The sequence below is a fragment of the Macaca fascicularis genome, chromosome 5, assembly GCF_037993035.2.
Source record: "Macaca fascicularis isolate 582-1 chromosome 5, T2T-MFA8v1.1".
In the NCBI taxonomy this organism is placed as follows: Eukaryota; Metazoa; Chordata; class Mammalia; order Primates; family Cercopithecidae; genus Macaca; species Macaca fascicularis.
Genome location: NC_088379.1, coordinates 3,155,900 through 3,182,938, shown reverse-complemented (window position 1 = coordinate 3,182,938; position 27,039 = coordinate 3,155,900). Strand labels below are relative to the sequence as shown.

The window sequence follows — 27,039 nt, the reverse complement described above, 5'->3', positions numbered from 1 at the left end:
CAACTTCTCTAACCATTAATCAAGCTGTACGTAATGACCCTTTCTGACCACAGGAGCAAATACTCTCACTCAATGGGGACAGACCTCATAATCACACTACCACGGAGTTCATATGAGATATTTCAGGGAAAAAATTAAAACTTTCTTTTTTTTTTTTAATCCCAAGACAAAGTCTCACTCTGTCACCCAGGCTGGAGTGCAGTGACACAATCTTGGCTCACTGCAAGCTCCACCTCCCGGGTTCACGCCATTCTCCTGCCTCAGCCTCCCGTGTAGCTGGGACTACAGGTGCCCGCCACCATGCCTGGCTAATTTTTGTATATTTAGTAGAGACGGGGTTTCACCTTGTTAGCCAGAACGGTCTTGATCTCCTGACCCAGTGATCCGCCCGCCTCGGCCTCCCGAAGTGCTGGGATTACAGTTGTGAGCCACTGTGCCTGGCCAAAACTTTCATTTTTCAAACTATCACTGTGGTCCCAGGCTTTGTGGCAGAATCTGGTTTTATATTATTTAGCATTTACAGAGCACTTACATTTACCTCATTATCTAATCTCTGCTGCATTATAAGGAAGGCGGCTTGGTACAATTCCTTTTTGTAAGTTACATGCAGATAGGTAGTGTAAAAACAAAACTGGTTTAGCGTCAATCTGACTTCCACGAAGGATGATTCTCTTCCATGACCAATTTGGAGTTCAGAGTGAGGGACAAGAGGCACAGTCAAATGCTCCTCTGAAAATGGCTGCTGAGAACGCATACTGCTCTGGGACTCCCTGACTGTCTTAAGGGAAAAAGATCCCATTCTCTTCCCACCCATTCTCAGTTCTATTCAAAATAGTGTGAGTTGGTGCACAAAAATACTGAGAAGATGAAGTCTTTGTTTCAGACTTTTTAAAAGAGATAGATGGTCTTACTGTTTTGCCCAGGCTGGACTCTCCTGGGCCCAAGCAAGCCTTCCACCTCAGCTTCCAGAGTAGCTGGGACTACAAGCGTGGCCGCCACCTTTGGCTCCAGATTGTCCTTTAAGTATGCAGCGCTGGCTGGTGTCACATCTTCAGTAGGCATTTACCCTGTCCTGGAGCACAAAATCCAAGCAGAGCTGCTCCATCACACAAGGAAATAGAGGAAATCAGCAATTCCGTAAGAGTGATGGGGTGTGAAGAACTACTGTGGCTGGCATGGGGGGACTTGAGGTCCGAGGTTCTGTCACCAGCTCTCTTGAGAGGCAAGCAAGGGAGACATGAGGTCCAAGAGAGAGGATTGCGGGGGTCTCCCGCTGAAGGGTTGGACCAACTGATGCTTTTGTGGCAGGAGGCAGAGGACTAGAGAGACCAGGATGGGTGAAAACAGGAGAATATTTATTTGAAGGTGCGCATGGGCTCAGCGGATTCGCATCCAAAAAGTTGAGCCTTGAACAAAGACTGAGCAGGATTTGTATAAGCAAACTTACAAAAGCAAAACAAAGGCAGTTAATCATACAATGACAGGTCACATAACCTATAGCATAACTGATGACTTGGCATAACTTGTGGCCTTGCATAGCTGGTGGCCTTGCATAGCTGGTGGCCTTGTAGCTGCCATGAAAGAAAAAAACAAAAACTGGCTAAATACAGACATTCGTCCTTTTTTTTTTTTTTTTTTTTTTTTTTTTTTTTTTTTTTTTAACTTCACCCCTGCTCCGGAAGGGGGGTGTCTGGAGCCTATTCCTTTGGTTTTGACTTCTGGAACAGCGTCATCTTATAACTGTCCTTGAAGTGAGTTTGCTAAGAAAAAGAAAACTTGTTGTGTTTTTCTTTTTAACCCCTGCCTTGCCACATTCTGGTCCTTGGCTTTTACTTTTCTTGGAGTGAATGAATGCAGTACTTATTATTTTTAAATTTCTGCCTCACTTTAATAATGATAAAAGGCTGAATTTTTGCCAACTTGTCCATTTGTCACCATGTCGTGCTAAAGCACACTTGACACACCATAAAGCCTCAGATCAAACCTCAAAACCAAGCAGTTATATTAAAAATAGCATTGCCCTACAATCACTATCTGAAGGTTCTCACCCAGAGTAGTTCCCAGGCTGCTCTTCTTTGTCCCCCTTAAGACCATAAAGACACCGTTCTTTTTTGGTGGGACAGGTTGTCCAACACGAGCAGGACACTGCCTGCCCCATCCTGAAGCAACACTGTCACCGAGGTCACACCGAGAGGACAGCACAAGGACACAGGGCAAGACTAAGAAGAGCAAAGCGCAGACTTCTCTCATCTGGGCCAGGAGATGGGAGCTCGGGACCTGGCCAAGGCAGCCTGACCACACTGCACAGACCCCGGCTCTGGCTCCGTGCAGATCTGGGTTCCCCCAATGGGAGGTGTTGGGGCTCTCCAGGGAAATCGGGGTTCTCTGGGGATGTCAGGTTCCTTCAGGGGGGCCAGGGTTCCCCGGGATTCGGGGTTCTCCGGGGGGTGTCGGGGGCGCCTGCCGCACACCCACCTTGACGCGCTTTCAGCAGCAGCGAGTTGGCCATGATGTTCTCGAGCTCCATGTTCTGGCGCCGCCGCCGCCGCCGCCGCCGCCGCCGTCGCCGCCGCCGGCGGCGGATTCTGCGAGACCGATGAGACTGAGGAGGAAGAGACTGAGAAGGCGGAACAGGAGGAGACGCCGCCGCCCCCGCGCATAGCTCTCTCGGCGCCCCCCACTCCTCGAGCCCCGGACACGATCCCGGGGGCTGCCCCGCCGCCGCCGCCACCACTGCCACCAGGGGCGCCGCCTCCGCCGCCTCCACCGGCCCTCACCAGCAGGGGAGCGGTCGGGGCGACGGGAGGGGGCAGCCCGACCGCGGCGGGTCCCAGCTGTCACCGCTGCCGCGCTATCGCCCCGGTTCTTCTCGGCCCCATCACCCTCGCCTCGCGCGCGCAGCTCCCTCCTCAGGTCCCCGGGCAGCCCCGAGTCAATGCCGTGGCCCACTTCGGACAGGGGCTCACTGGCAGGGGTGCCGCCGCGGCCGCCGCCCGCGACCCGCACCCGGGCGGGCTGGGCGCTAACGGCTTAGCTGAAGAGGCAGCGCCCCTCGCCGCTGCGCCCAGGGCACTACAGCTCCCAGAAGGCCCTGCGCCAAGAGTACACGGCGGGCCGCGGCGCGTGGCCTGCTGGGAGTTGTAGTCGCTGAGCCTGTCGGCGAGCGAGCCGAGGAGAAGCCTGCGGCCACAGCGTTTACCTCTTGCGGGCTCGGAGGTGATGCGCTGTTCTCGCGAGACGAGGCCGGGAGGCGGTTCCGCTGCCCGGCACGTGTCTCGGGGTAGTGCGCGCAGCGTCTCTCTTCGGGTCTCGGCGCCTTGGGCGCAGCGGTCCGCGCGCCATGGGAAAGGCCAAGAAGGTCGGGGCGCGAAGGAAGACCTCCGGGGCGCCGGCGGGAGCGCGAGGGGGCCCGGCGAAGGCCAACTCCAATCCATTCGAGGTGAAAGTCAACAGGCAGAAGTTCCAGATCCTGGGCCGGAAGACGCGCCACGACGTGGGGCTGCCCGGGGTGTCTCGCGCGCGGGCCCTCAGGAAGGTAAGCGGGGGGCGCAGGGGGAGCCGGACGGCAGGATCTGGGCCCCATGCTGCTCTCGGACCGGCTGCGTCCTTCTCGGTGCGTCGGTTTCCTAGTTGAGCGGCGGAGGCCGTGACTTTGTAGTCACGGGACTGACTTTATAGTCCGAAAGCCTCTGCTGTTCTCTGAGCTGGAGTGACCTAGAAACTATCGCCCTCCTGGAGACCCTGCACTCGTGTTATTTCGGTGACTCTTCCAACCGGGTCAGGAGGAGTCGGTCACTTCGGGCGGCGTCCTGGACAGCTGCTTGTTAACCCTTCCGCGTTTACTTTGAGCTCCTGCGGTTTAGGGACGGTGGGTAGGGGCTGTGTGGGATGCTCCGTTTGATGTTTGATCGGCTCTCCCCTGAAGCGCGTGACCTTGTTCCTTGGGAAGTAACTCTATGGAAACGCATTGCTTCCTAGTTTTTTTAATATAATTTTTTTTTAATTTTCACTGAGGAACATACATTAGTAGGTTGGTGAAAAAATAAGGCACAGAAAGGACAAATGAATTTCCTAAGGTCACACAACTGGTAAGGGCTGGGCATGCATTCACATTTCAATGTCTGTAGAGCCTTCTTGCTACCCCGAGCGCTTCTGTTTGACCTCGCTTCTAGGTTCTGGGAGATAAAGGTAAATAAAACTTGCCCCTGCCTTCATGAGCTCTTTTTTTTTTTTTTTTTTTTTTGAGACGGAGTCTAGCTCTGTTGCCCAGGCTGGAGTGCAGTGGCCGGATCTCAGCTCACTGCAAGCCCCGCCTCCCGGGTTCACGCCATTCTCCTGCCTCAGCCTCCCGAGTAGCTGGGAGTACAGGCGCCCGCCACCTCGCCCGGCTAATTTTTTTTTTGTATTTTAGTAGAGACGGGGGTTTCACCGTGTTAGCCAGGATGGTCTCGATCTCCTGAACTCGTGATCCGCCCGTCTCGGCCTCCCAAAGTGCTGGGATTACAGGCTTGAGCCACCGCGCCCGGCCCATGAGCTCTTGATCTCTATTCCATCACAGTGTGCAAGCTGGATGGTATTTAAATCAAATCAAATATCCTTACTGCACGAAGACGACAGCGTGTATAATAGGCAGGATAGACTTGCAGCTGACTTCCGTAAGAGTCGCTCATTACACACCCCAGGGCAGGGGTGGGAGAATAAGGTAGTGTGGTCCCTAGAATAGACACATTTGTCTTCACCACTGAAGCCTCAGTTTTCTCTTTTCTGAAGTAGAGATAATAATATACATCCTACCCCTTGTGGTGGTTTATGAGAATTAAGTAAGATAGCACATAGAGCACATAGCAAGTGTTCTCTAAATACTGTTATTCTTAGCCTTCTTGGCTTGTTGTTCGAGCCCCGCACAGTCCGGCTGTTTTCCTTGCTTCACCTCTTGCAACTCAGTGTGTCCAAAAGGTCTGCCTTACCTCCCAAAGTCTCTAAAGGGCGGGCTCAGGTTCACCACCCAAGCTATGTAGCCCAAATAGGACAGGGTGCTCAAACTTCTGGTATTGGCAGATCACCTCCCTGCTCTGTGCTGAAGGCCTGGGACAGGGGCGGGAATTGCTGCTCCTTTTTGGACCTCCAATGCTTGGCCCATGCTAGAAACAAATATTTGAAGAAATCAAAAGTGGAACCTGAGTGCCTTAGGAGATCACAGTCAGGAGAAAGTGTAACAGGAAAGTCCGAAAATTCTTCCTAGAGGGAATTACAGCCAAGTTTCGCAAAGGGAGTGAGCTGTTCATGGTCCCAGGGTGGGCAGAGGACACAGATGCAAAGGCACTTTGTCCCGGTGTGGTGAGGTGTGGCACTTGCAGCTGTCTGAGGGACAGCAGGTCGTCCAGTTGACTCTGAGCTTGATAACACCTGTGGGGGCATGTGAGGCCAGTGTAGGAGGCCTGGGTCTTTTCGTGTGGGCTGGTCCCTTAGAAGTAAGTGGGCTGTCTCAGTTGGCTTCTTCACTAAGATTTACCCATAGAATCATATTCCAGATAATGAGAACTAATGTTTTTAGAGGCCAGATGGCTGATGCCTGCCCCATCTACCTCTTTCCTGCTAGAAGCCAGTGACGCTCCCTCCCTCTGCAGGAACAGGCCTCAGAAGTCTTCTCAGTGTAGGCTGGGTTCAGTGGCTCGCGCCTGTAATCCTAGCACTTCGGGAGGCCGAGGCAGGCGGATTATCTAAGCTCAGGAGTTTGAAACCAGCCTGGTCAACACCGTGAAACCCTGTCTCTACTAAAAATACAAAAAAATTAGCCGGGCATGGTGGCATGCCCCTGTAATCACAGCTACTTGGGAGGCTGAGGCAGGAGAATTGCTTCAACCCAGGAGGCAGAGGTTGCAGCGAGCCGAGATTGCGCCACTGCACTCAAGCCTGGATGACAGAGCGAGACTCCATCTACAAAAAAATATATATATATATATCAGTGTAGCATGTAAGCAGCCTCTGTCCATACAGACTTCATCAAGCAGTACAGGCCAGCACATGTAATGTGCTCCCATCTGATTGCCAGCTAGACCTTGTGATTTAAATAGTGAGATGTTTTACTTTTTTTTTTTTTTTTTTTTTGAGACAGTCTCGCTCTGCCACCCAGCCTGGAGTGCAGTGGCGCAGTCTCAGCTCACTGCAAGCTCCGCTTCCCAGGTTCACGCCATTCTCCTGCCTCAGCCTCCCAAGTAGCTGGGACTACAGGCACCCGCCACCACGCCCAGCTAATTTGTTTGTATTTTTAGTAGAGACGGGGTTTCACCGTGTTAGCCAGGATGGTCTGGATCTCCTGACCTCGTGATGCGCCTGCCTCAGCCTCCCAGAGTGCTGGGATTACAGGCGTGAGCCACCACGCCTGGCCCCAAAGGTGTTTCTAACAAACATTGTTTAGCACTGCCACGGTAGGAAGTTACTAGGGATTAATCATTCAGCATGTCTCAGTTGAAAGAAATTGGTTTTTGAAACATTCTTGAAGAAAATGACGAAAATTGCCTTTGGAAGTATTTATTGAACTAATGGATGGTTTCCTACTCTTCAGGCAGCAGAGGGGTTTTTCATGCATTTTAAATGTAATAATAGCACTTTCACATTTCAAAGTGAGATAAGAGAAATGGTTTTTTTACATCCTTTTTTCCTGTCCACATGATGAATACTGCGGTTGACCTCTCCAGATGGAATGTGCTGTAAATGGGAAGGAGGGCCACGGTGTGCTTCTGTCCCTGCTGGAGCATCTTCTGCTCTTGCCCAGCTGCTTCTTAACCCCTTCCACTCTCCTCTCCTCTTCTTCCAGCTCCTGGTTTTGACCTTAAATGTGGGTTTCTTAGCCTTTAAGTTCATTTCCGACCCTGGGGAAGTGACCTATGTCTGGAGCAAAATCTGGCCTGTCCCCTCCTGAAACAGAACTTGGAACCAGAGTGGCAGTGACCAAGTCACCACATGCTCCCTCCCTCCTGCCCCACGCTCACATTCTTTCAAAGTGACTTCACAAATTAGAGGAATCCCTGAAGAAGAAAAGGAACACTTAGGTGTGGGGTTAGATCAGAGGTTTCGAGTGTCTGCCGAGGCACCAATTTGTGGTGGGTTTGTAAAACCACTGAATTGGATGATTCCAAGGGCCTTCCATTGCGTCAAGATTTTGCCTTGGTGCCATTTCCTTTCGGAATTGCTGTGTAAACACCACTGTAATGGCAGTTCCTTAGCAAACAGAAGTTCTGCAGCAGAAAAGAGTTTGCAGTGTGGCCATCTCGGGTTGCAGAGGCCACTCATTCCTCACTCACCTCTGTCCTCTCTCTGCTTTAGGGAATTCAACCTCCGGGACAGCCAACTTTGAATACTATTAAACTTGGTCTTTTTTTGTTGCTGCTGGGAAAATAACCGAATTATTTGATACTTGCTGTCTGTATTTAAAATATTGCTCCTCTTGGTTTTCCGAAGGTGAAGCCCCTAAACCATGACCTCGCTAACTTGTTTATGGCCTTGTGTCTAGTGTGAACCCACAACTGTACATTTCTTAGGAGTACCTCTGATGGGAAATAGTACCCTCCTCCATGATGGAAAGAGTCTAAACCCATTTCCACTTTTCCAGATGATTCTGGCGTAAAATGCACACATCCTTAAACCTTAAGGCAGCTGTTATGGCTGAGGGAGCTGTTCATGCCTTGAGCTTGGCTAGTGTGCTTTTGTTTACCCTTCCTTTTGGCACCGATAGACTCTAAAGAGGAAAAGAAAGTGATCACCCCGTTATCACAGAGTTGTTTGCTCCTCTCAGAATTCTGTCACTAGTAGAGAAAGCCTATCATGGATGAAAGCAGCTTGTGTGTGAACTTTGACATCACTGCATAGCCCTGAACTTTAAAGTATGCACTGTTCTGATGTCCCCTGTAGTGGAAATCACAAGAGTTTTTTGTGAGATTGTTTTCTGACCTGTTTTCCAGCGTACACAGACTCTACTAAAGGAGTACAAAGAAAGGGATAAGTCCAATGTCTTCAGAGATAAACGCTTCGGAGAATACAACAGCAGCATGAGCCCCGAGGAGAAGATGATGAAGAGGTTTGCTCTGGAACAGCAGGTATGGAAAGAAACTGGAGGAGGGTTTTTGCTGTACATTGCACAGGGAAGTCAAGCCCAAGGAGAAGGCTGATTCTGCACGTTCTGCCTGTTCCTGGGCACTTGGAAGGTCCAGGGGATAGCCCTTGATTCCTGTGCCTTATCTGGCTAGGCCAAAGGAGAAGCAGCTTCTTCTGCACATGTTAGCTGAATGGATAAATCCCTTAACTCCACTACATGGCAGCAGTGTGCACAGGAGTTCTCAGCTGAGCTGCTGCCTTCAGCTCCATTGGGTGGAGAGCAAGTGGCCTGAGCAGCATTGCTAGAGTAGAAACTGGGCCCTGGGCTTATTTAAGAATTGCCCTCCATGAGGCCGGGCGTGGTGGTTCGCGCCTGTAATCCCAGCACTTTGGGAGGCTGAGGCAGGTGGATCACGAGGTCAGGAGATCAAGACCATCCTGGCCAACATGATGAAACCCCGTCTCTACTAAAAATACAAAAATTAGCCAGGCATGGTGGCACATGCCTATAATTGCAGCTACTCAGGAGGCTGAGGCAGGAGAATTGCTTGAACCAGGGAGTCAGAGGTTGCAGTGAGCCCAATTCACGCCACTGCACTCCAGCCTAGGCGACAGAGCAAGACTCCATCTCAAAAAAAAAAAAAAAAGAATTCCCTCCATGAGTTCCGTTTCTGTCTAAATAATGAATCATTGCTTAGTTGACCCAGAATACTCTTTAAGGCTGCTTAGGATTCATTGTCATATTTCAAATATAATGGAAATATATATATATATATCTCTCTCTTTTTTTTTTTTTTGCTGTGAAATGCAAGTGGTAATTTTAGGAAACCTTTTTTTTCTCTTCTGTCAGCGACATCATGAGAAAAAAAGCATCTACAATCTAAATGAAGATGAAGAATTGACTCATTATGGCCAGTCTTTGGCAGACATCGAGAAGCATAATGACATTGTGGACAGTGACAGCGACGCTGAGGATCGAGGAGCATTGTCTGGTGAGGCTGGGGTGCCCTGCACGGGCCTGTGGGCATGGAGCCAGGGAGAGTCTGTTCCTCGTTGAACCTTCTGCTCTTAGAGACTAGAGAAAGTTATTGCATGAAAGTTTTACTGATCATTAACCTCTCCACAAGTTTCGCAGGTGACAGTTTTTATGGTTTTTTTTTTGTTTTTTTTTTTAAGCAAAAAAAAACTGTGGGGAGAACCCACGTCACTGACTCCAGGTGGCTCACTGAATGCACTACTTTGCTCACCTTACTTTATCAATCCCAGCCTAATATTTGTACAGTGGTGTTGATGGAGTTCCTTTAGCCCGTACCTACTGTGGAATTATGTGGAATTATACAGTTTGAGGAAAATCATATTGAGCCTCGTATCTGAGGATAACAACATGAAACAGATAAATTTTGGCCTTAAATAATGTTAACAGAGTCTAAGATTCAGTTCAGGACTGTCTTGAACCTTGTGTATAAGGTTGCAGTCATGACATCAATTACTTGACATTTCTTGTAAGTTAGAGTAGGTCCCATTTTCTGATGTCTTCAGAACAAAGGTGTACAAATCTAAAACTGACTCTCAAAGCTGTGTCTTGTTAGTGTGTGAAAGTTAAGGCGTTAGAGCCTGGGGCTGCCTTCTGATATTTGGCTAATCCAAGGGGCAAAAGGCTTAGGAGTTAGGGCAGCAAGCATGTGGTGCAGAACCTGCCATCTGCGGCACACCAGGAGACCCCGCCACTGCTCAGCTTCACAGGCGTGAAGAGAATGGCCAGTTATTTTAACCTCCGTGCCTTTCTCTTTGCTCTTTTCATTGTTCAAGACTTCTTGTGGACCCTTAGCTGTAAAACGCGTTCCCTGGGGAGATCTTAATTCCCTGAGAGTGGAGGTAACTGCCTTGGTATGAGTTGGGCGAGTGGCATTCCCCTTATTGCCAGGAGGCCCTGTGGTGCGCCCATGACTTGAGGAGGCACCGTGGTGCGCCGGTGACTAGGGGAGGCGCTGTGGTGCCGCTGCTGACTAGAGGAGGCGCTGTGGTGCGCCTGTGGCTAGGGGAGGCGCTGTGGTGCGCCCGTGGCTAGGGGATGCGCTGTGGTGCCGCTGCTGACTAGGGGATGCGCTGTGGTGCGCCTGTGGCTAGGGAAGGCGCTATGGTCTGCCCTTGGCTAGGGGATGCGCTGTGGTGCCGCTGCTGACTAGGGGAGGCGCTGTGGTGCACCCGTGGCTAGGGGAGGCGCTGTGGTGCGCCCGTGGCTAGGGGAGGCGCTGTGGTGCGCCCGTGGCTAGGGGAGGCGCTGTGGTGCGCCCGTGGCTAGGGGAGGCGCTGTGGTGCGCCCGTGGCTAGGGGAGGCGCTGTGGTGCGCCCGTGGCTAGGGGAGGCGCTGTGGTGCCGCTGCTGACTAGGGGAGGCGCTGTGGTGCGCCCGTGGCTAGGGGAGGCGCTGTGGTGCGCCCGTGGCTAGGGGAGGCGCTGTGGTGCGCCCGTGGCTAGGGGAGGCGCTGTGGTGCGCCCGTGGCTAGGGGAGGCGCTGTGGTGCGCCCGTGGCTAGGGGAGGCGCTGTGGTGCCGCTGCTGACTAGGGGATGCGCTGTGGTGCCGCTGCTGACTAGGGGAGGCGCTATGGTGCGCCCGTGGCTAGGGGAGGCGCTGTGGTGCCGCTGCTGACTAGGGGATGCGCTATGGTGCGCCCGTGGCTAGGGGAGGCGCTGTGGTGCCGCTGCTGACTAGGGGATGCGCTGTGGTGCCGCTGCTGACTAGGGGAGGCGCTGTGGTGCGCCCGTGGCTAGGGGAGGCGCTGTGGTGCGCCCGTGGCTAGGGGAGGCGCTGTGGTGCGCCCGTGGCTAGGGGAGGCGCTGTGGTGCGCCCGTGGCTAGGGGAGGCGCTGTGGTGCGCCCGTGGCTAGGGGAGGCGCTGTGGTGCCGCTGCTGACTAGGGGATGCGCTGTGGTGCCGCTGCTGACTAGGGGAGGCGCTATGGTGCGCCCGTGGCTAGGGGAGGCGCTGTGGTGCCGCTGCTGACTAGGGGATGCGCTATGGTGCGCCCGTGGCTAGGGGAGGCGCTGTGGTGCCGCTGCTGACTAGGGGAGGCGCTGTGGTGCGCCCGTGGCTAGGGGAGGCGCTGTGGTGCGCCACTGACTAGAGCAGAAGTAGGACTCAGTTTCTCCGAGTAACAGGTCCTGGGAATTCAGCTATTCATTCCTGATTTCCTATCCTTTGATTTTGATTATGAGCTCACCAAAACCCAGGTAATTTTTATAAAAGAAAAGCCTCTTACATGTGAAAATAAATACACTGAATTTGTCATGAGGAGACAAATTCTGTTTTGTTCAACTGTCACATGGTCTGTTCTCTTAGATTAGGAGAATTTCATCTTAAAAACCATCCCGTGAGCACTTTACCGCTGCGGAAGCTGAGACTAAGGACAAGAGTTGGTGGTACTTGCTCAGGCTTCGTATCCAGAGGGGGCGGGGCTTCAATTCCCAAGTAGCCTGACTCTTAAATTGTAGCTGCTGTGTGCTGTTTTACACTGAATACAGACATTTCACCTACTGTAAAATATGCTGTTTGGACTTCAAAATAAATAGATACATAAAAAATCTTTCTAATCAAATCCTAATACAAACTCATTAAGGGAGGATTTCCTTTTTTTTTTAATCATCCTTTTCTGAATCTTTTATATAATTAATACAAGCTTATTAGTTGGCATTTTGCAAATCTTTTAAGAAACTATTATGATGGTACATGTATGCAGCCATAAAAAAGAATGAGGTCATGTCTTTTGTGGGAACGTGGATGGAACTGGAGGCCATCCATCATCCTTAGCAAACTAACTCAGGAACAGAAAACCAAATACCACACTTTCTCACTTGTAAGTGGGGGCTAAATGATGAGAACTCTTGAACACAAAGAAGGAAACAGCAGGCATGGGGATCTAGAGAGGGAGGGAAAGGAGCAGAGAAGATCACCGTTGGACTTAGTACCTGGGTGATGAAATGATCTGTACAACAAACCCCCATGACACGAGTTTACCTGTGTAACAAACCTTCATCTGTACCCCCAAACCTAAAATAAAAGTTAAAAAAAAAAAAGAAAATAGCGTGATCGAACTCGGATTACTAGGGTACTAAATAGTGTTTTCTGATATACTTAGTTTTCCAGGAAGGAAATCATTCGTTTCTGGAAATCAGGAATCATTCATTCATTCACTTACCAATACTGGTTTATGTGCCAGGCACTGTTCTCGGTTCCAGAGAAATGGCAGTGTCAAAACAGAAAGCCATGCCCTCCTTCAGCTCACATTTTATGGGGAGACCCAAACATTAAACAAATGTGTCACCAAATTCTGCTGTCTGATCGAAGGTGGAAGTGCTGTGGAGGAGAAAGCCGGAAACGGCAGCACGCGCCATTGAGGCGTCTTGTTCAGCCTCACTGGAGTGTGTAGCATGACCACGGCTCACTGCAGCCTTGGCTTCCTGGGCTCAAGCAATCCTCCCATCTCAGCCTCCAGAGTAGCTGGGACTACGGGTGTGCGCTACCATGCCTGACCAAGATTTTGGCTTTTACTTGAGAAAAGGAGTCTGGGTGTTGGAGCCAAGGAATCGCATAGTGTGACAAGACAAAGCCAATGGGATTTCCCAGCAAACTGGATACAGGTGTGGCAGACAGGCATCAAGGACGACTCCAAGGGTGTGTGGCCTAAGCACCTGGGAAGATAGAATTGCCATTTGTTGCGATGAGAAGACTGGGATAGATGGGTTTGGGGGAGTTTGCAGTGCCTGCTAGACATCCACGGTGCGGTGCTGGAGGTGCAGTCGGGTCAGGGAGAATGCAGGCTGGAGACAGGAACTGGATGCTGTCAGCACAGAGACTGAATGAGGCTGCCAAGGGAATACGAGTAGTTAGAGGACAGACAGCAGGAACTGTGACCTGAAGAGTTGGTGAAGAGGGGACAGTGAGGCCCTGGCGGCAGGGTTGGGCTAGGAGCCAAGAAGAGAAAGCTTTTCTAGAATGAGTGGTGAATGTGTTGAGCGCTGCTGGTAGTGAGAGGAAGACTGAGAACTGACCCATCGCTCAGGCAAGACGGCATTTCAGAGGAGACGCAGGGGAGAGTCAGAGAGGGATGAAGAGAAAGGAGAGAGGGGGTTGAGAAGGGAGTGGAGGTGGGGAGCCCAGGCAGGCACCAGGCTAGGCCTCTGCTGGTCAGGGAGCTGCTGGCATGCTGGAGGCCCAAGCTGGAGAAACCATCTTAACATTTGTTTCTGTTATGATGTGGGCCTTTGGATATATCATTTCCCATCTGAGCCTCTTTTTCATTTGAGAAATTGGATTTTTAAAGGTTTCTTTTATTCCAAATGCGATGTTTCCTACAATGTTTAATTTCTCTTCTGCCCTAGTGAGTAGGGCAGACTGAAGATCGGTGGCCCTGGTAGATGATTCCTGCTCCTGCCCTTAGCTCAGGGCTTTGGAGTCTCTAGGCCCTGCCCAGGGAGCTGGGAGGGACACAGACTGTGCCATTGATCCTAGGCGACACCCCCACAAGACCCTGGAGCCAGCTTGCTCTGGGCTTGCCAGTCTTCACTAGAACCAGCACCATCAAAAATAGGTGCTCAGTGTTTCCAGCCACTTGGGTTATAGCCAGTTGGGAGTGTAATGGGTCTGGGTTTTCTCAGAGTGGCTTACCTTGGGTATTTCTCAAGTGCCATTGTGCCTGTGGTCTCAGGCCAGGCTGTTGCGTGTGAGCATTTTTTTCTCAAATATGGAATTTTCCAGAGCACTGTGGGGGAAGCGCTGGCAGAGTGCTAAGGAAACGCTTCCCACGCCAGGGCTGGGCTTCACTGGGGTTTTCTGCCTTTCGCCCCAGCTGAGCTGACTGCTGCCCACTTCGGAGGCGGCGGCGGGCTCCTGCACAAGAAGACTCAACAGGAAGGCGAGGAGCAGGGGAAAGCCAAGTCCCGGAAGGAGCTGATTGAAGAGCTCATTGCCAAATCTAAACAAGAGAAGGTGGGTTAGCCAGTGTTCTTGACCATCTTCTCCATGGTAAGACAGGCTCACCAAGATGTGTTCGAGCTTTTTTTCCCTGTACATTTTTAGGCTGTGTTTAATATTTTATATGAGTTTAATAAAAGCATTTATTGTGAATAGGAATTTTAAAAATCACGTAAAGCATATACCTCTGACCGGTTTTGGTTCTTTTGCCTTTTTTTGGTTTAAGTTTTGTTTTATTTTGAGATGTGGTCTCTGTTGCCCGGGCTGGAGTACAGTGGCACGATCAAAGCTCACTGTGGCCTCAAACTCCTGGGCTCAAGGATCAAGTGATCCTCCCACCTCAGCTCCCCTAGCAGCTAGGGGGCACTACCATGTCCAGCTAATTATTGTTTTATGTTTTGTGGAGATGGGGATCATGCTGTGTCGACCAGGCTGGTCTCAAACTCCTGGCCTCAAGCAGTCCTCCCACCTTGGCCTAGTTGGAAAGCACAGGGTGAGCCACCGCACCTGGCACGGATGGGTTTTTTGTTGTTGCTGGTTTCAGTATCTGACGTGTACCCAAAAAATCACTTTTTTTTTTCATTTGCCGTGAACTGCTCAGAGTATCTAAATTAATGGTTTATGGCAGGAAATGATTTCCATCTGATGAGATTTTGTAGCTTTGCATTTAAAATACTAATTTCTCCTGGCCTCTTTTCTCTGTTGAAACGTTTGGTGCTGACTGAGTGGTCACCATGTGTGTCCTTGGCACTGACATTGGGCCTCTGGGTTGAAGTCCAATAGTAATGATATGTGGTGTGTGTCTGTTATTTTTTCCCCAGAGGGAGAGACAAGCTCAACGAGAAGATGCCCTCGAGCTCACAGAGAAGCTAGACCAAGACTGGAAAGAAATTCAGACTCTCCTGTCCCACAAAACTCCCAAGTCAGAGAACAGAGATAAAAAGGAGAAACCCAAGGTGGGAGCCAAGTGACTGAAAGAAACTTTTTACTTACTGAACCTGGCTGACTGTCCAGAGAAAGGGCTGTTTCCTTCCGAACAAGTTTCTGTTGAACATTGATACTGAATTAGCTGCTGTGTGTAATCTTGGGGTGGAAGGAGATTCAGTTACTTGAGTCTCTATTCCAAGTGAATTCAACTGAAGAAAGGGGTGTTTCTGGATGGAAGAAGTACTTCAGGGTGGACACATCAGAACAGGTGTCTGAACTTCCCTGTGGCGCATTTGTCTGTTGATACTTAATATACATTTACTTACTTTTTCCTCTATAAACAGTGCTTGTTTCCTACTGCATTCTCTTTAGTCTAAACTGTTGGAAAATGCATTTGTTTAAGAAACTGGGTTCTCAGAGAAATCTAGATTTTGCCAGATTAGTGCCATGTGGTCATCTGTACATCTTTGTGGGTCACTCTTGCTATTACTGATATTTTACTTAATTTCCCATGTTTAGGGCGTAATACCTGGATAAGTAGTGTTTTTGTTGTTGTTTGAGACTGAGTCTCGCTGTGTCACCCAGGCTGGAGTGTAGTGGTGCAATCTTGGCTCACTGCAACCTCCACCTCCCGGGTTCAAGCGATTCTCTTGCCTCAGCCTCCCAAAGTGCTGAGATTACAGGCGTGAGCCACTGTGCCCAGCCTGTTTTTGTTAAAGCAGATGTATTCTGAGAAGAATTTTTCTAGGGATAAACAAATTCTTTGTGACCAAATGTCCACTGATTTTGCAATCCTCAAGGCTGACGAGAACAGTTTTCTCTCTCGAAGAAAAGATGTAGGTGTGGCTTAACTACTTCAATAACATTATGCAGCCATTACTAGAATGTCCCAGGAAGCTAGATCTTTTCTTTTTGTAAAATAAGAAATATATTTTTAAAATGAAAAATTTCTTCTTTCTGCCTTAGCCCGATGCATATGACATGATGGTTCGTGAGCTTGGCTTTGAAATGAAGGCGCAGCCCTCTAACCGGATGAAGACGGAGGCGGAATTGGCAAAGGAAGAGCAGGAGCGCCTCAAGAAGCTGGAGGTAGGGTGGCAGCACCTCAGGAGCAGGGCTGTGCTGCTGTCCATCCACAGCGCCTTCCGCTCCATTTTGCATGATGGGCTGAAGAGAATACTCTGTTTGATCAGTGGAATATTTTAGTCCACTTAAAGTTTATATTTATTCATGATTACCGTTTTTTTTTTCTTTTTTTTTGAGACGGAGTTTCACTCTGTCCCCCAGGCTGGAGTGCAGTGGCGCAATCTCGGCTCACTGCAAGCTCCGCCTCCTGGGTTCACGCCATTCTCCTGCCTCAGCCTCCTGAGTAGCTGGGACCGCAGGCACGTGCCACCACACCTGGCTAATTTTTTTGTATTTTTAGTAGAGATGGGGTTTCACCATGTTAGCCAGGATGGTCTCAATCTCCTGAACTCGTAATCTGCCCGCCTTGGCCTCCCAAAGTGCTGGGATTACAGGCGTGAGCCACCGCACCCAACATGAATAACTTTTTATTTCTGATCATAAAAGCAAAAACAAAATAAAATGCAAATAATACCCAAGTACAGCAAATTAAAAGTGGACTTTTTTTTTATTTTTTTTGAGACGGAGTTTCACTCTGTTGCCGAGGCTGGAGTGCAGTAGTGTGATCTTGGCTCACTACAACCTCCGCCTCCCAGGTTCAAGCAATTGACCTACCTCAGCCTCCTGAGTACCTGGCGTTACAGCTGCCCCCACCACACCCAGCTAATTGTTGTATTTTTAGTAGAGATGGGATTTCACTATGTTGGCCAGGCTGGTCTCAAACTCCTGACCTCAAGCAATCCACCTATCTTGGCCTCCCAAAGTGCTGAGATTACAAGCATGAGCCACTGCGCTGCCAAAAATGGACGTTCCTTAATAATTACTCTATCCCAAACATCTACTAACAATGTAATGAGTATATTATCTTGTAAGCTTTTTTTTTAAATGCAGTTTTAAAAAATCCATTGCGTTAAAACAAAAACGAAGTAAAGACACTTCTACAGCTGGCTGAGTTTTTTCATTTGTTTTTTGTTGTTGTTTGTTTTGTTTTCCAAGGCAGAGTCTTGCTCTGTCACCCGAGCTGGAGTACAGTGGCACGATCTCGGCTCACTGCAACTTCTGCCTCCCAGGTTCAAGCAATTCTCCTGCCTCCGCTTCCCAAGTAGCTGGGATTACAGGCACCTGCCACCACACCCGGCTAATTTTTGTATTTTTAGTAGAGACAGGGTTTCACCATGTTGGCCAGGCTGGTCTTGAACTCCGGGCCTCAGGTGATCCACCCACCTTGGCCTCCCAAAGTTCTGGGATTACAGGCGTGAGCCACTGCACCCAACCACATTTGTTTTTTTTTTTAAACAAGGTCTCTGTTGCCGTGACTGGAGTGTAGTGGCATGATCACAGCTTACTGCAGCCTCGACCTCCCAGGCTCAGGCAGTCCTTCTGCCTCTGCCTTGCAGGTAGCTGGAACCACAGACTCACACCACTATGCCCAGCTAATTTTTTTTTTTTTGAGATGGAGTCTCACTCTGTCGCCCAGCTAGAGTACAGTGGCACAATCTTGGCTCACTGCAAACTCCACCTCCTGGGTTCAAGTGATTCTCCTGCCTCAGCCTCCTGAGTAGCTGGGATTACAGGCGCCCAACACCATGCCCGGCTAATTTTTGTATTTTTAGTAGAGACAGGATTTTGCCGTGTTGGCCAGGTGGTCTTGAACTCCTGACCTCAGGTGATCCACTTACTTCAGCTTCCCAAAGTGCTAGGATTACAGGTGTGAGCCACTGCGCCTGGCCCCAGCTAATTTTTAAACATTGTTTGTATAGATGAGCATCTCCTTATGTTGCCTTGGCTGTTCTCAAACTCCTGGGCTCAGCTGATCCTCCCACCGCGGCCTCCCACAGTGCTGGGGTTACAGGCATGAGCTGCCATCACACCTGGCTCAGCTGGCTGTTTTGACGTAACCACATCACTAGCTTCTTCCCATGTCCAGTGTGTGGTCAAATAGTGGAGGCCCTGGAGCTGCTTGCTCTTGGCGTCCTGGCTCCTCTTCTCTCGGTGCAGGGGGTGATGACTTCCAGTCGGGGCTGGCCAGCAGAATTTTGCTATGAAGACCTTAGAATAATAGGCTTGCCTGGTGACTGGAGAGTATTGGCCACAAAGTTTGAACAGTTGATTTTGTTAAATGAGGAATGTACTGCTTAGCAAGTATTTGCATGCCTGATTGAAAACTGCAGGCAGAAAGCAAGCTGGATGCACCAGCCTCACAGCTGGGAGGACCGTAGGCCCAGCCCGCTGCCCACGGCAGGACTGCACGCCTCCTCACCAAGTGTTGGAGGAGTGTGCCCTAAGACATCTCATTTCTTCCTGCTCAGGCCGAGAGGCTTCGAAGAATGCTTGGAAAGGATGAGGATGAAAATGTGAAGAAACCAAAACATATATCAGCAGATGATCTGAATGATGGCTTCGTGCTAGATAAAGATGACAGGCGTTTGCTTTCCTACAAAGTAAGATATTTGCCGTCATTTTCTCTCTTTTTTTTCTAATTTAAAAACTTTTTTGGTATTCATTTTAGGAATTTATTACAGTTGGGAATTTTAAATCTTTTTAACCAGTTTCTCTAAAGTTCTTTATCTGGGTGTTCATGGTATATCAAGTATCAAAACTTTAGAGAGGAGACTTTAACAATAGTGTGTGCATTCGCTTGCTCATGCTCTGTCTCTCTCTCTCTCTCTCTCTCTCTCTCAAAGAAATACAGATAAAACTGCTTACTTGGTTAACATCAACTACTTCTGTTAATAACGGCATGATTCTGTCTACATGACCTCAGCGTACTATCGAGGGAGCTAACTCAAGGCTAGAGTTGTGAATTTTCTCTGAGTGATGTCATTGAGTTTCTGTGACTGGTGTAGTTTTTAATTCACGAACTTTATAAATTGATACCCTTTTCTCATTTTAAGAGTGTATCAATCAGGGTCCAGGGAAGCAAAATAAGGCAGGACAGGTTTCAAGCAGAAGAGGTCCACGCCGGAAAATGGATACTGATAAAAACACTAGGTTACCTGGAGGAGCAGAAGGTACAGCCCTCCCAAACCAGTGGTGGGTGCTGTAGACACTCCCAGTGTTCAAGCCCACGGCCACTGAACACCTTCCAAATCCTGATCCCATGCCGCTCCCTAGCAGAACCTGAACCTGGCCCACCATCCTGCAGCAGGGTTCGCTGGGAGCTTGTAGCTCCTATGGCTCAAATAGCCTAGCAGCGGGTGGTGGGCAGGAGGTCTAATGCCAGTGGGCAGATGGAGCACACAGGTTTGTGTTCCTTGCAACCACATAGGAAGCACTGATGTGTGCTGCCTCTTGATGTGGCTGCGAGATGGTCCAGTGGTTGTCTCAGCCTGTCCTGATGCCCTGTGGTTTCCACACTCTTGGTAGGATGGAAAGATGAATGTCGAGGAAGATGGCCAGGAAGAGCAAAGCAAGGAAGCCAGTGACCCTGAGAGCAACGAGGAAGAAGGTGACAGTTCAGGCAGGGAGGACACAGAGGAGAGTGATAGTCCAGATGGCCACTCGGACCTGGAATCCAACGTAGAGAGCGAGGAAGAAAACGAGAAGCCAGCAAAAGAGCAGCGGCAGACTCCTGGGAGAGGGCCGACGAGCGGCAAGGGAAGAGCTGGAAAAGCTGCCGGAGACGAGCTGCCCTACACGTTCGCAGGTGGGCAAGTGCGTGGGTTTCCTCAGGTTCTCGGATAACCTTTATGACCTGGCCATAGCTGTGTGTGTTTGTCTCGCGCCCAGGAGGTGCATTTGTGGAGTGGGGACCAAGGATGCCCTTGGGAGTGCGTGGACACACCCTGTGTCTGCTGATCCAGGTCTTAGAGCGAGTGGTCATGTTAGTTTGTCACCGTGGTTCTGTGGGCCGGCCCCAGATGGGCCAGACGCATCTCTCTGTAGTGGTACCTTCACCTCCCCTGTAGCATACGGTCAGCCTCTTGTGGCGGACCAGAGGGGCCGGGCTGGGGAGGTGGGTAAACATCTGTGAGAAGGCTTCCATGTTCCCACCTGGGCCTCCTGCTTGGCCACGTAACATTTTAGATGGAATATACAGTGTTGTTTTGTCTAGTATCTGGAGAAAAACTGTCCAGGCCAGGAGCATGGCTGACGCCTGTGATCCCAACAGTTTGGGAGGCCAAGGTGGGTGGGTCACTTGAGCCTTGGAATTTGAGACCAGCCTGGGCAACATTGCAAAACCTCGTTTCTACCAAAAATATTAAAAATAAGCCTGGTGCAATGGCTTGTGCCTGTGTTCCCAGCTACTCAAGAGGCTGTGGTGGGAGGATCACTTGAGCCTGGGAGGCTGAGGTTGCAGTGAGCCGCGATCACACCACTGCACTCCAGCCTGGGTAACAGAGCAGGACCCTGTCTCAAAAAAAAAGAAAAAAATGGTCGGGTTCTCGTAAGCAATGGCGAATTGTCCTGTGCCTGCAGGATGCTTCCAGAGGAGAAGCTAGTGGTGAAGCTGGCCTCTGTGACGTGCCCTCTGGTGGCAAGAGTCTCATGAGCTGACACTGCTTGGCTCGTAGTGGCTCCTTCCAGGTCTTTCTGAAGTGCTCTGGGCACTAAACCCAGCGCCCTGCCACCGAGATGCTCTGAAACTGTGGGTGTTTTAGCAAATTCCTAATAGAGGAAAGGTGGGAGGGCATTTCCTTATTAGCGTGTTCCCAGGTGCGTGATCGCTCCTGACAGCCCAGGTCAGGATGGCTGATACCCCTCCAGATGTGCCAGAGCAAAAGCTGGTGGGTTTGTTGTGATTGTGAAGTAGAATAGTTATATGAAATTACCTCTATGTTAGCAGACATGTAAGTAATTCTCATTTTAAATGTTAAATGTGGGCCAGGTACGGTGGCTCATGCCTGTAATCCCAGCACTTTGGGAGGCCAAGGTAGGCAGATCACCTGAGGTCAGGAGCTCGAGACCAGCCTGGCCAACATGGTGAAGCCTTCTCTCTACTAAAAATACAAAAATTAGCCGGGCATGGTGGCAAGTGTCTGTAGTCCCAGCTACTCAGGAGGCTGGGGCAGGAGAATTGCTTGAACCCAGGAGGCAGAAGTTTCAGTGAGCTGAGATCGCACCACTGCACTCCAGCCTGGGCAACAGAGCGAGACTTCATCTCAAAAAAAAAAAAAAAAAAAAAAAAAAAAATATATATATATATATATATATATAAATGTTAAATGTGCAGTATGTTTTGTGTTTTTGATAGCCCCTGAATCCTATGAGGAACTGAGATCTCTATTGTTAGGAAGATCGATGGAAGAGCAGCTTTTGGTGGTGGAGAGAATTCAGAAGTGCAACCACCCGAGTCTCGCAGAAGGAAACAAAGCAAAATTAGAAGTACGTGGATTGAGTGTGTGTGGAGTCCTGGGAGTGTCGGCACAGCCCCGTATATGAATGCCAGAATTTTGTGAAGTTGTGCAACGGCCACGTGTGCCTCAGGCCAGATGGGGCCAGCCTGTCACCTGGTTACCTATGATGATGGCTGGGAACACTTGGTATGGCACAGGCAGAGGCCTCCCTTGGCTTTGGCTCCTCTCTAAGCCTCGTGCCAGAGCCAGCCAGAGGCAGGCATGGGGACCTTCACCTTCATGTTACAGGGGAGGACACTAAGGTTAACATAGCCACAAGTAGCAGAGCCAGACTGCTGTCAGATAGGTGGCTGTGATTGTGCCTTTTCCTCTCAGTGAGAGGTGAATGTTCCGTGAGGGGGGGCGCCGTGCTGTGTGTGCTCCTCATGTTGCTTTCCTAGTGATGTGTTGTCTGCTGTTCTACAGAAGGATACACCTGACCCTTAGCTTTCCCCCCTCTACACTTTCTAGTGCTTAGCAAGTTCTAGCAGTGTCTTTGCTTGCATGTTAGAAGGCTGCTCATGTCTGTATCCCTGGGCTCCCCCGCCCCACCTGGTTGTCACCAGAATGCAGCTTGATCTGGAAGCTGTGTGCCTGTGGCTTTGTTCTTGGTGCTGAGCACTGAGCTTTATTTCCCAATTCATGTTCCTGCAGAAACTGTTTGGCTTTCTTTTGGAGTACATTGGCGATTTAGCTACAGATGACCCACCAGACCTCAGAGTAATTGATAAATTGGTTGTGTAAGTAAAAAACGTGTGTTATCTGGGATGTGGGGCTGAGCAGAACAGTTTTTCTCCCATTTAGAGTCATAAAAACACATTCCAGAGTTACTAAGGTAGGTGGCATGGTGGCGTCGGCATGCCAGGTAGGCGGGTGGTCACCCAGGGTTTGTGAGTCTCACAGCACAAGCCCGCTTCTCACACATGCCGCTCCAGCCACCGTAGAGCTGGGACTGACTTTTAACCACAAACAAGTTGATTTTGAAACAAGTGAACCCCTTTAGATTTGTGGCTGGGATGGGGTGGCTCATTGTAAGTTTCAAGCTCTGGGTGATTGAGATATTTGGAAAGCATGGTAGACACCCCGGGGGCCCCTCAGCCCTCAGTGAAACCCAGTTGGGTGGTTCTGCATGCCAGGGAGTGTGTCCCTCTTGTCTGCATGGGGCCTTCCAGGGCGAGTTCCCGCCCTCGCTGCACTCTTAAGTCTGTGTGACCGTGACCCACTCGGTGGCTCCTGGCCCCCGGGGCCGGTGGCAGGAAGAATGCCAGAGGGGCGGAGTTATCAGCTGAGAGTGTTGGTGTCCTGTCCGTGAGAGCACACACCAGCTTCCTGCCCTGTGCCGCACAGAGCTCTCCACGTCATCTGCGTACATGGAGACACTATCAAAGAAGTACCTGTCGTGAGGAATAAATGAGTTAATATGGAAAGTGCCTTGGAGCTGTCCACTGCAGCTGCCACACAGAGCGGTGCCCCCAACAACGGTTACCACAGATCAAGCTGTTTCTTCCACCACCTCCAGTCCATGTTATGGCCGAGTTTTTAGGAAATGGCAGAAGTGAGTGTAGACTGTTAAGAATACTGTTAGAAAAAGCAGATTCATCCAGTTCTTACTTGCTCAGTCAACAGGTGATTTCATAGGAAAATGGCTTGCAGGGTTTTTGTGTTTCTTATCTAAAGTCATTCTCTCCTGACTTTCATTTCTGCTGAACAGGCACTTATATAATCTTTGCCAGATGTTTCCTGAATCTGCAAGTGACGCTGTCAAATTTGTTCTCCGAGATGCCATGCATGAGATGGAAGAAATGATTGAGACCAAAGGCCGGGCAACATTGCCAGGGTTGGACGTGGTAAGCAGAGTTCAGTTTAGGCACTGCCCCTGCCATGGAGGTTCTGATGGTATCACAGAAGGCCGATGACGGGTACGATGCTCTTGGCCGCGCCCTGTCCTCCAGGGTGATCTGGAGCGAGAGCTGCAGGGCAGCGAGCCTGGGAGGGGAGGGCACTCCTCCACTAGCCGCGGACTAACGTGTGGGTCGTACAAGGAGATTCTGGTTTGATTCCACGTGAATGGTGCCGTATTTGGTCCAGTGACAGAAATGTTGGAAGGCAAATAGAACCACAATATTTTCCATAAGGGCCCAAGCCTATGAACTGGTTTTAATTGGTCTCGGTTTCTGTGTTATTCAAAGGTTGGGAGACATTTGAACACTAAGATTTTTAACAATTTTATAACAGCCTCATGCTGTATTTTCAGCTTTAGTAACTTTAAGGAAATACTTGCTGAGATATGCTCTTTATTGCCTGGTGTTTGTGTTGAAATGGATTCACAATAGTTAGCAGAAGCTTAAAACTGTAGGTAGGACTTAGGTTAATGATTTTAATCAACTCCCCAAAACGGGATCTGAGCCCGTGTCTGTAACCATTGCTGACTGCTTCAGCGAAGCCTTCACGGGCCTCAGCACAGTGTCCTCACTGTACGTTTAGCTGTTTGACTCACGGTGGTTGGATGCCTGTTCTGTGACACTGAGGCCAGAACTCTGGGCCAAGGAGATGCACCCTCTCCTCCCCAGAGCCTGTTCTTGGCTCCGGAGTGTTTGTGGGGAGGGCATATGGATGGACTTCATTTACCTTCTTTAACCTGTATGGTAACACTTTCCTTCCAGCTCATTTATTTGCAAATCACTAGGTTGCTGTTTCCAACTTCCGACTTCTGGCACCCGGTGGTGACCCCTGCCCTCGTGTGCCTGAGTCAGCTGCTCACCAAGGTGCGTCCTCTCCACACACAGCAGGGGCCGGCCTGCTACACCACGGGTGGCCAGAGCCACAGCCCCTCGGGGCCTTGTGGAACATAAGCGTGGCGGTTCAAGGGCTGCAGAGACTGAGCACTGGGGTTAGGTATAAGAGGGCCCATCTAGGCCGGGCGCGGTGGCTCAAGCCTGTAATCCCAGCACTTTGGGAGGCCGAGACGGGCGGATCACGAGATCAGGAGATCGAGACCATACTGGCTAACACGGTGAAACCCCGTCTCTACTAAAAAATACAAAAAACTAGCCGGGCGAGGTGGCGGGCGCCTGTAGTCCCAGCTACTCGGGAGGCTGAGGCAGGAGAATGGCGTGAACCCGGGAGGCGGAGCTTGCAGTGAGCTGAGATCTGGCCACTGCACTCCAGCCTGGGCGGCAGAGCAAGACTCCGCCTCAAAAAAAAAAAAAAAAGAGGGCCCATCTAAAAGAGCCCTAGCTCGAGCAGCCCGAGATGTGGGTGGGAGTGGGAGAGCCTGGTTTGGCACCTCAAGGTTACAGATGGTGGGACCCCAGAAAACAACCTTTCGAGTTAGTGGTGAAGTTATCCAGTGTGAAGATAAGGACTTTTGTTCCCTTTTTGGCTTAAAAAGTTTAAGCTGTTCCTTTTTCTTTATTAGGCATGTGATTGGTACATGCTTACTGCAGTAATCGTACGCTCTGTATGGGTGGAAGGAACTTTATAAATAGTACAGCTCTGGCTGGGCACAGTGGCTCATGCCTATAATCCCAACAGTTTGGGAGGCCGAGGCGGGCGGATTGCCTGAGGTCAGGAGTTCAAGACCAGCCTGGCCAACATGGTGAAACCCCGTCTCTACTAAAAATACAAAAATTAGCTGGGTTTGGTGCCACATGCCTGTAATCCCAGCTACTCCGGAGACTGAGGCAGGAGAATCACTGGAACCCGGGAGGTGGAGGTTGCAGTGAGCCGTGATTGTGCCATTGCACTCCAGCCTGGGCAACAGGAGTGAAACTCTGTCTCAGGGGAAAAAAAATCACTAAAGCTCTTTATGTTTTTGTCATCTCACTTGGTCCTCTCAACACTGCCATCAGGTGCGGGGGTTCCCTCTGTACCCGTGAAGCTCAGTGGGGTGTGTGGTTCAGGGAAGCCCGGTGGTTGGCCTAGCATGGCATGACATCGTCCCAGGACAGTAACCCCCCAAATATTCTTTTCCAGTGCCCTGTCCTGTCCCTCCAGGACGTGGTGAAGGGCCTGTTCGTGTGCTGCCTATTCCTGGAGTATGTGGCTTTGTCCCAGAGGTTTATACCTGAGCTTATTAATTTTCTTCTTGGGATTCTTTACATAGCAACTCCAAACAAAGCAAGCCAAGGTGAGTTGATTTGAAGAAGCTTCCTACCAATATTTTATACTTTAGAGTGTTTTAAAGTAGTTCATACTCATTGTAGAAGGTTTAGAATATGGAAAAGTAGAGGAAACATACAAACCTGCCACCCGCCGTCCTGAGTAGCACCCTCTTTCCCTCTGTGTGAGCGTGCACATGCCATGTGGGGAAAAGCAGCGCCACCGGTGACCTGTGCTGTCCAGCGTGGTCTCCATTGGCCAGAGTCTGAACTGAGACATGCCCCACGTGTGACACATGCCCAGGTGGCGAAGACAGTGCCAGAAATACTAAAATATCTTAATTTTTTGTATTATGTGTTAAAATCACAATATTTTGGTATTTGGGGTTAGATAAGATCTATTGTTAAAATCAATTTTACCTTTTTACTTTTTCCTCACATGACAACAAGGCAGTGTGAAAGTTCTCGTGTGGCTCACACAGGCATCGCTGCTGTGTTGCTTCTGTAACGCTCTGAACTCGGGAGGGAGGGTGGCAAGAGCAGCGCTGGGATGAGGAGCAGTCTGCCCACTGCCTGCCCTCCTGGGCCCTCACCCCAGCCCCTGTGCTCCTCCCCCTTCCCCTGATGCCAACTCTGCTCCCGGATGCTTCCTCAGCACTTGCTGCTTCCCTTTGTGGGGGCGAAGAGCTGTGCAGCCTCTGTCCTGAACTCTTCCATGTCTGTGGATGCCTCTCCCAGCCTGACCAGAGGTTGGACCTCAAGGCTAAGACCCCCGCCCTCTATTTCCAGTTCACTGTGCAGTGCCAAGCGCCTGCATGTCGAGGGGACTGACCTGAGGAGCAGGTGCTCTGGCATCATTCACACTGCCAGCAGAGTCTCTTCCAAGAGGGATCTGGCCATTCCTCCGGTTCAGTGCTCCCATTCTGCCACCCCCTGGCTCCCGAGGCTCCTGTCTGTCAGGCTTGGTGCTGGGTGCCAGAGAGGCGCGGTCGCCCACATGCTCCCTGCCTCAGGGAGAGCCACCTGCAGATTGCTGCAGTCCCGCGTGTGAAGGGCTGTGAAGGAACAGGCTGGGCACGGGTGGAGTCAGGGAGGGGGCGTGCATCTCGGCTTTGGGGGAGTGGGACGGGGCTTGACCCACCACCTTCCCCTCTCTCTTGGCCTGGCACCTCCGCCCCACTGTGCCTGTCTCCATCCCTCCCCCTGCAGCCACGCCCTCAGCCTGGATTGCCCTTCTCTGTGGATTGACTCCTTCGTGTCCTACAGGCCTTTGCTGACATCTGCCCCCTCAGGCCTCTCCCGCCCTGCACCGTCACCCGACTGACCCTGCTGTCTGCCCCCTGCCCCTCTGCTTTCCTTTCTCGTGTTCTGTCTGGTCCATTTGCTCCTTGGGGTGCTGTTCGCTGCCTGTCTCCCGACAGGGGCAGGGACTTCAGTCTGTTCCTGGATGTGGCCTGAGCGCCTCATCAGCCCCATGTGGTGCCTAG

General features: G+C 50.5%; 2 protein-coding genes across 53 annotated transcripts in view; one reads left to right on the top strand and one right to left on the bottom strand.

Annotated features, from left to right (window-relative positions):
- GRK4 (G protein-coupled receptor kinase 4) overlaps positions 1-3,076 on the bottom strand; it is a 77,746-nt gene extending 74,670 nt beyond the window's left edge. For 23 of the 50 annotated variants that reach the window (XR_012434568.1, XR_012434567.1, XR_012434569.1 and 20 more), the window contains exons 1-2: positions 2,476-2,612; positions 912-1,072 (exon numbers count right to left, since the gene is read on the bottom strand). Coding sequence is in view for 20 of the 50 variants with exons in the window: in XM_045393177.3 (XP_045249112.2) it covers positions 912-1,062 (151 nt within the window). In the remaining 30 variants the exon portion in view is untranslated. The other 27 variants (XM_045393181.2, XM_074039292.1, XM_074039298.1 and 24 more) reach the window with 5 other exon arrangements.
- A 201-nt stretch (positions 3,077-3,277) lies between these two features.
- Positions 3,278-27,039, top strand: part of NOP14 (NOP14 nucleolar protein) — a 28,819-nt gene continuing 5,057 nt past the window's right edge. For 2 of the 3 annotated variants that reach the window (XR_012434561.1, XM_005554340.4), the window contains exons 1-13: positions 3,278-3,535; positions 7,962-8,096; positions 8,945-9,086; positions 13,940-14,079; positions 14,886-15,020; positions 15,958-16,080; positions 18,426-18,557; positions 19,483-19,762; positions 21,311-21,441; positions 22,107-22,192; positions 23,164-23,299; positions 24,116-24,217; positions 25,428-25,581. Coding sequence is in view for 2 of the 3 variants with exons in the window: in XM_005554340.4 (XP_005554397.3) it covers positions 3,341-3,535; positions 7,962-8,096; positions 8,945-9,086; positions 13,940-14,079; positions 14,886-15,020; positions 15,958-16,080; positions 18,426-18,557; positions 19,483-19,762; positions 21,311-21,441; positions 22,107-22,192; positions 23,164-23,299; positions 24,116-24,217; positions 25,428-25,581 (1,891 nt within the window). In the remaining variant the exon portion in view is untranslated. The remainder of the gene's footprint in view (positions 3,536-7,961; positions 8,097-8,944; positions 9,087-13,939; positions 14,080-14,885; positions 15,021-15,957; positions 16,081-18,425; positions 18,558-19,482; positions 19,763-21,310; positions 21,442-22,106; positions 22,193-23,163; positions 23,300-24,115; positions 24,218-25,427; positions 25,582-27,039) is intronic. The other variant, XM_074039255.1, reaches the window with a different exon arrangement.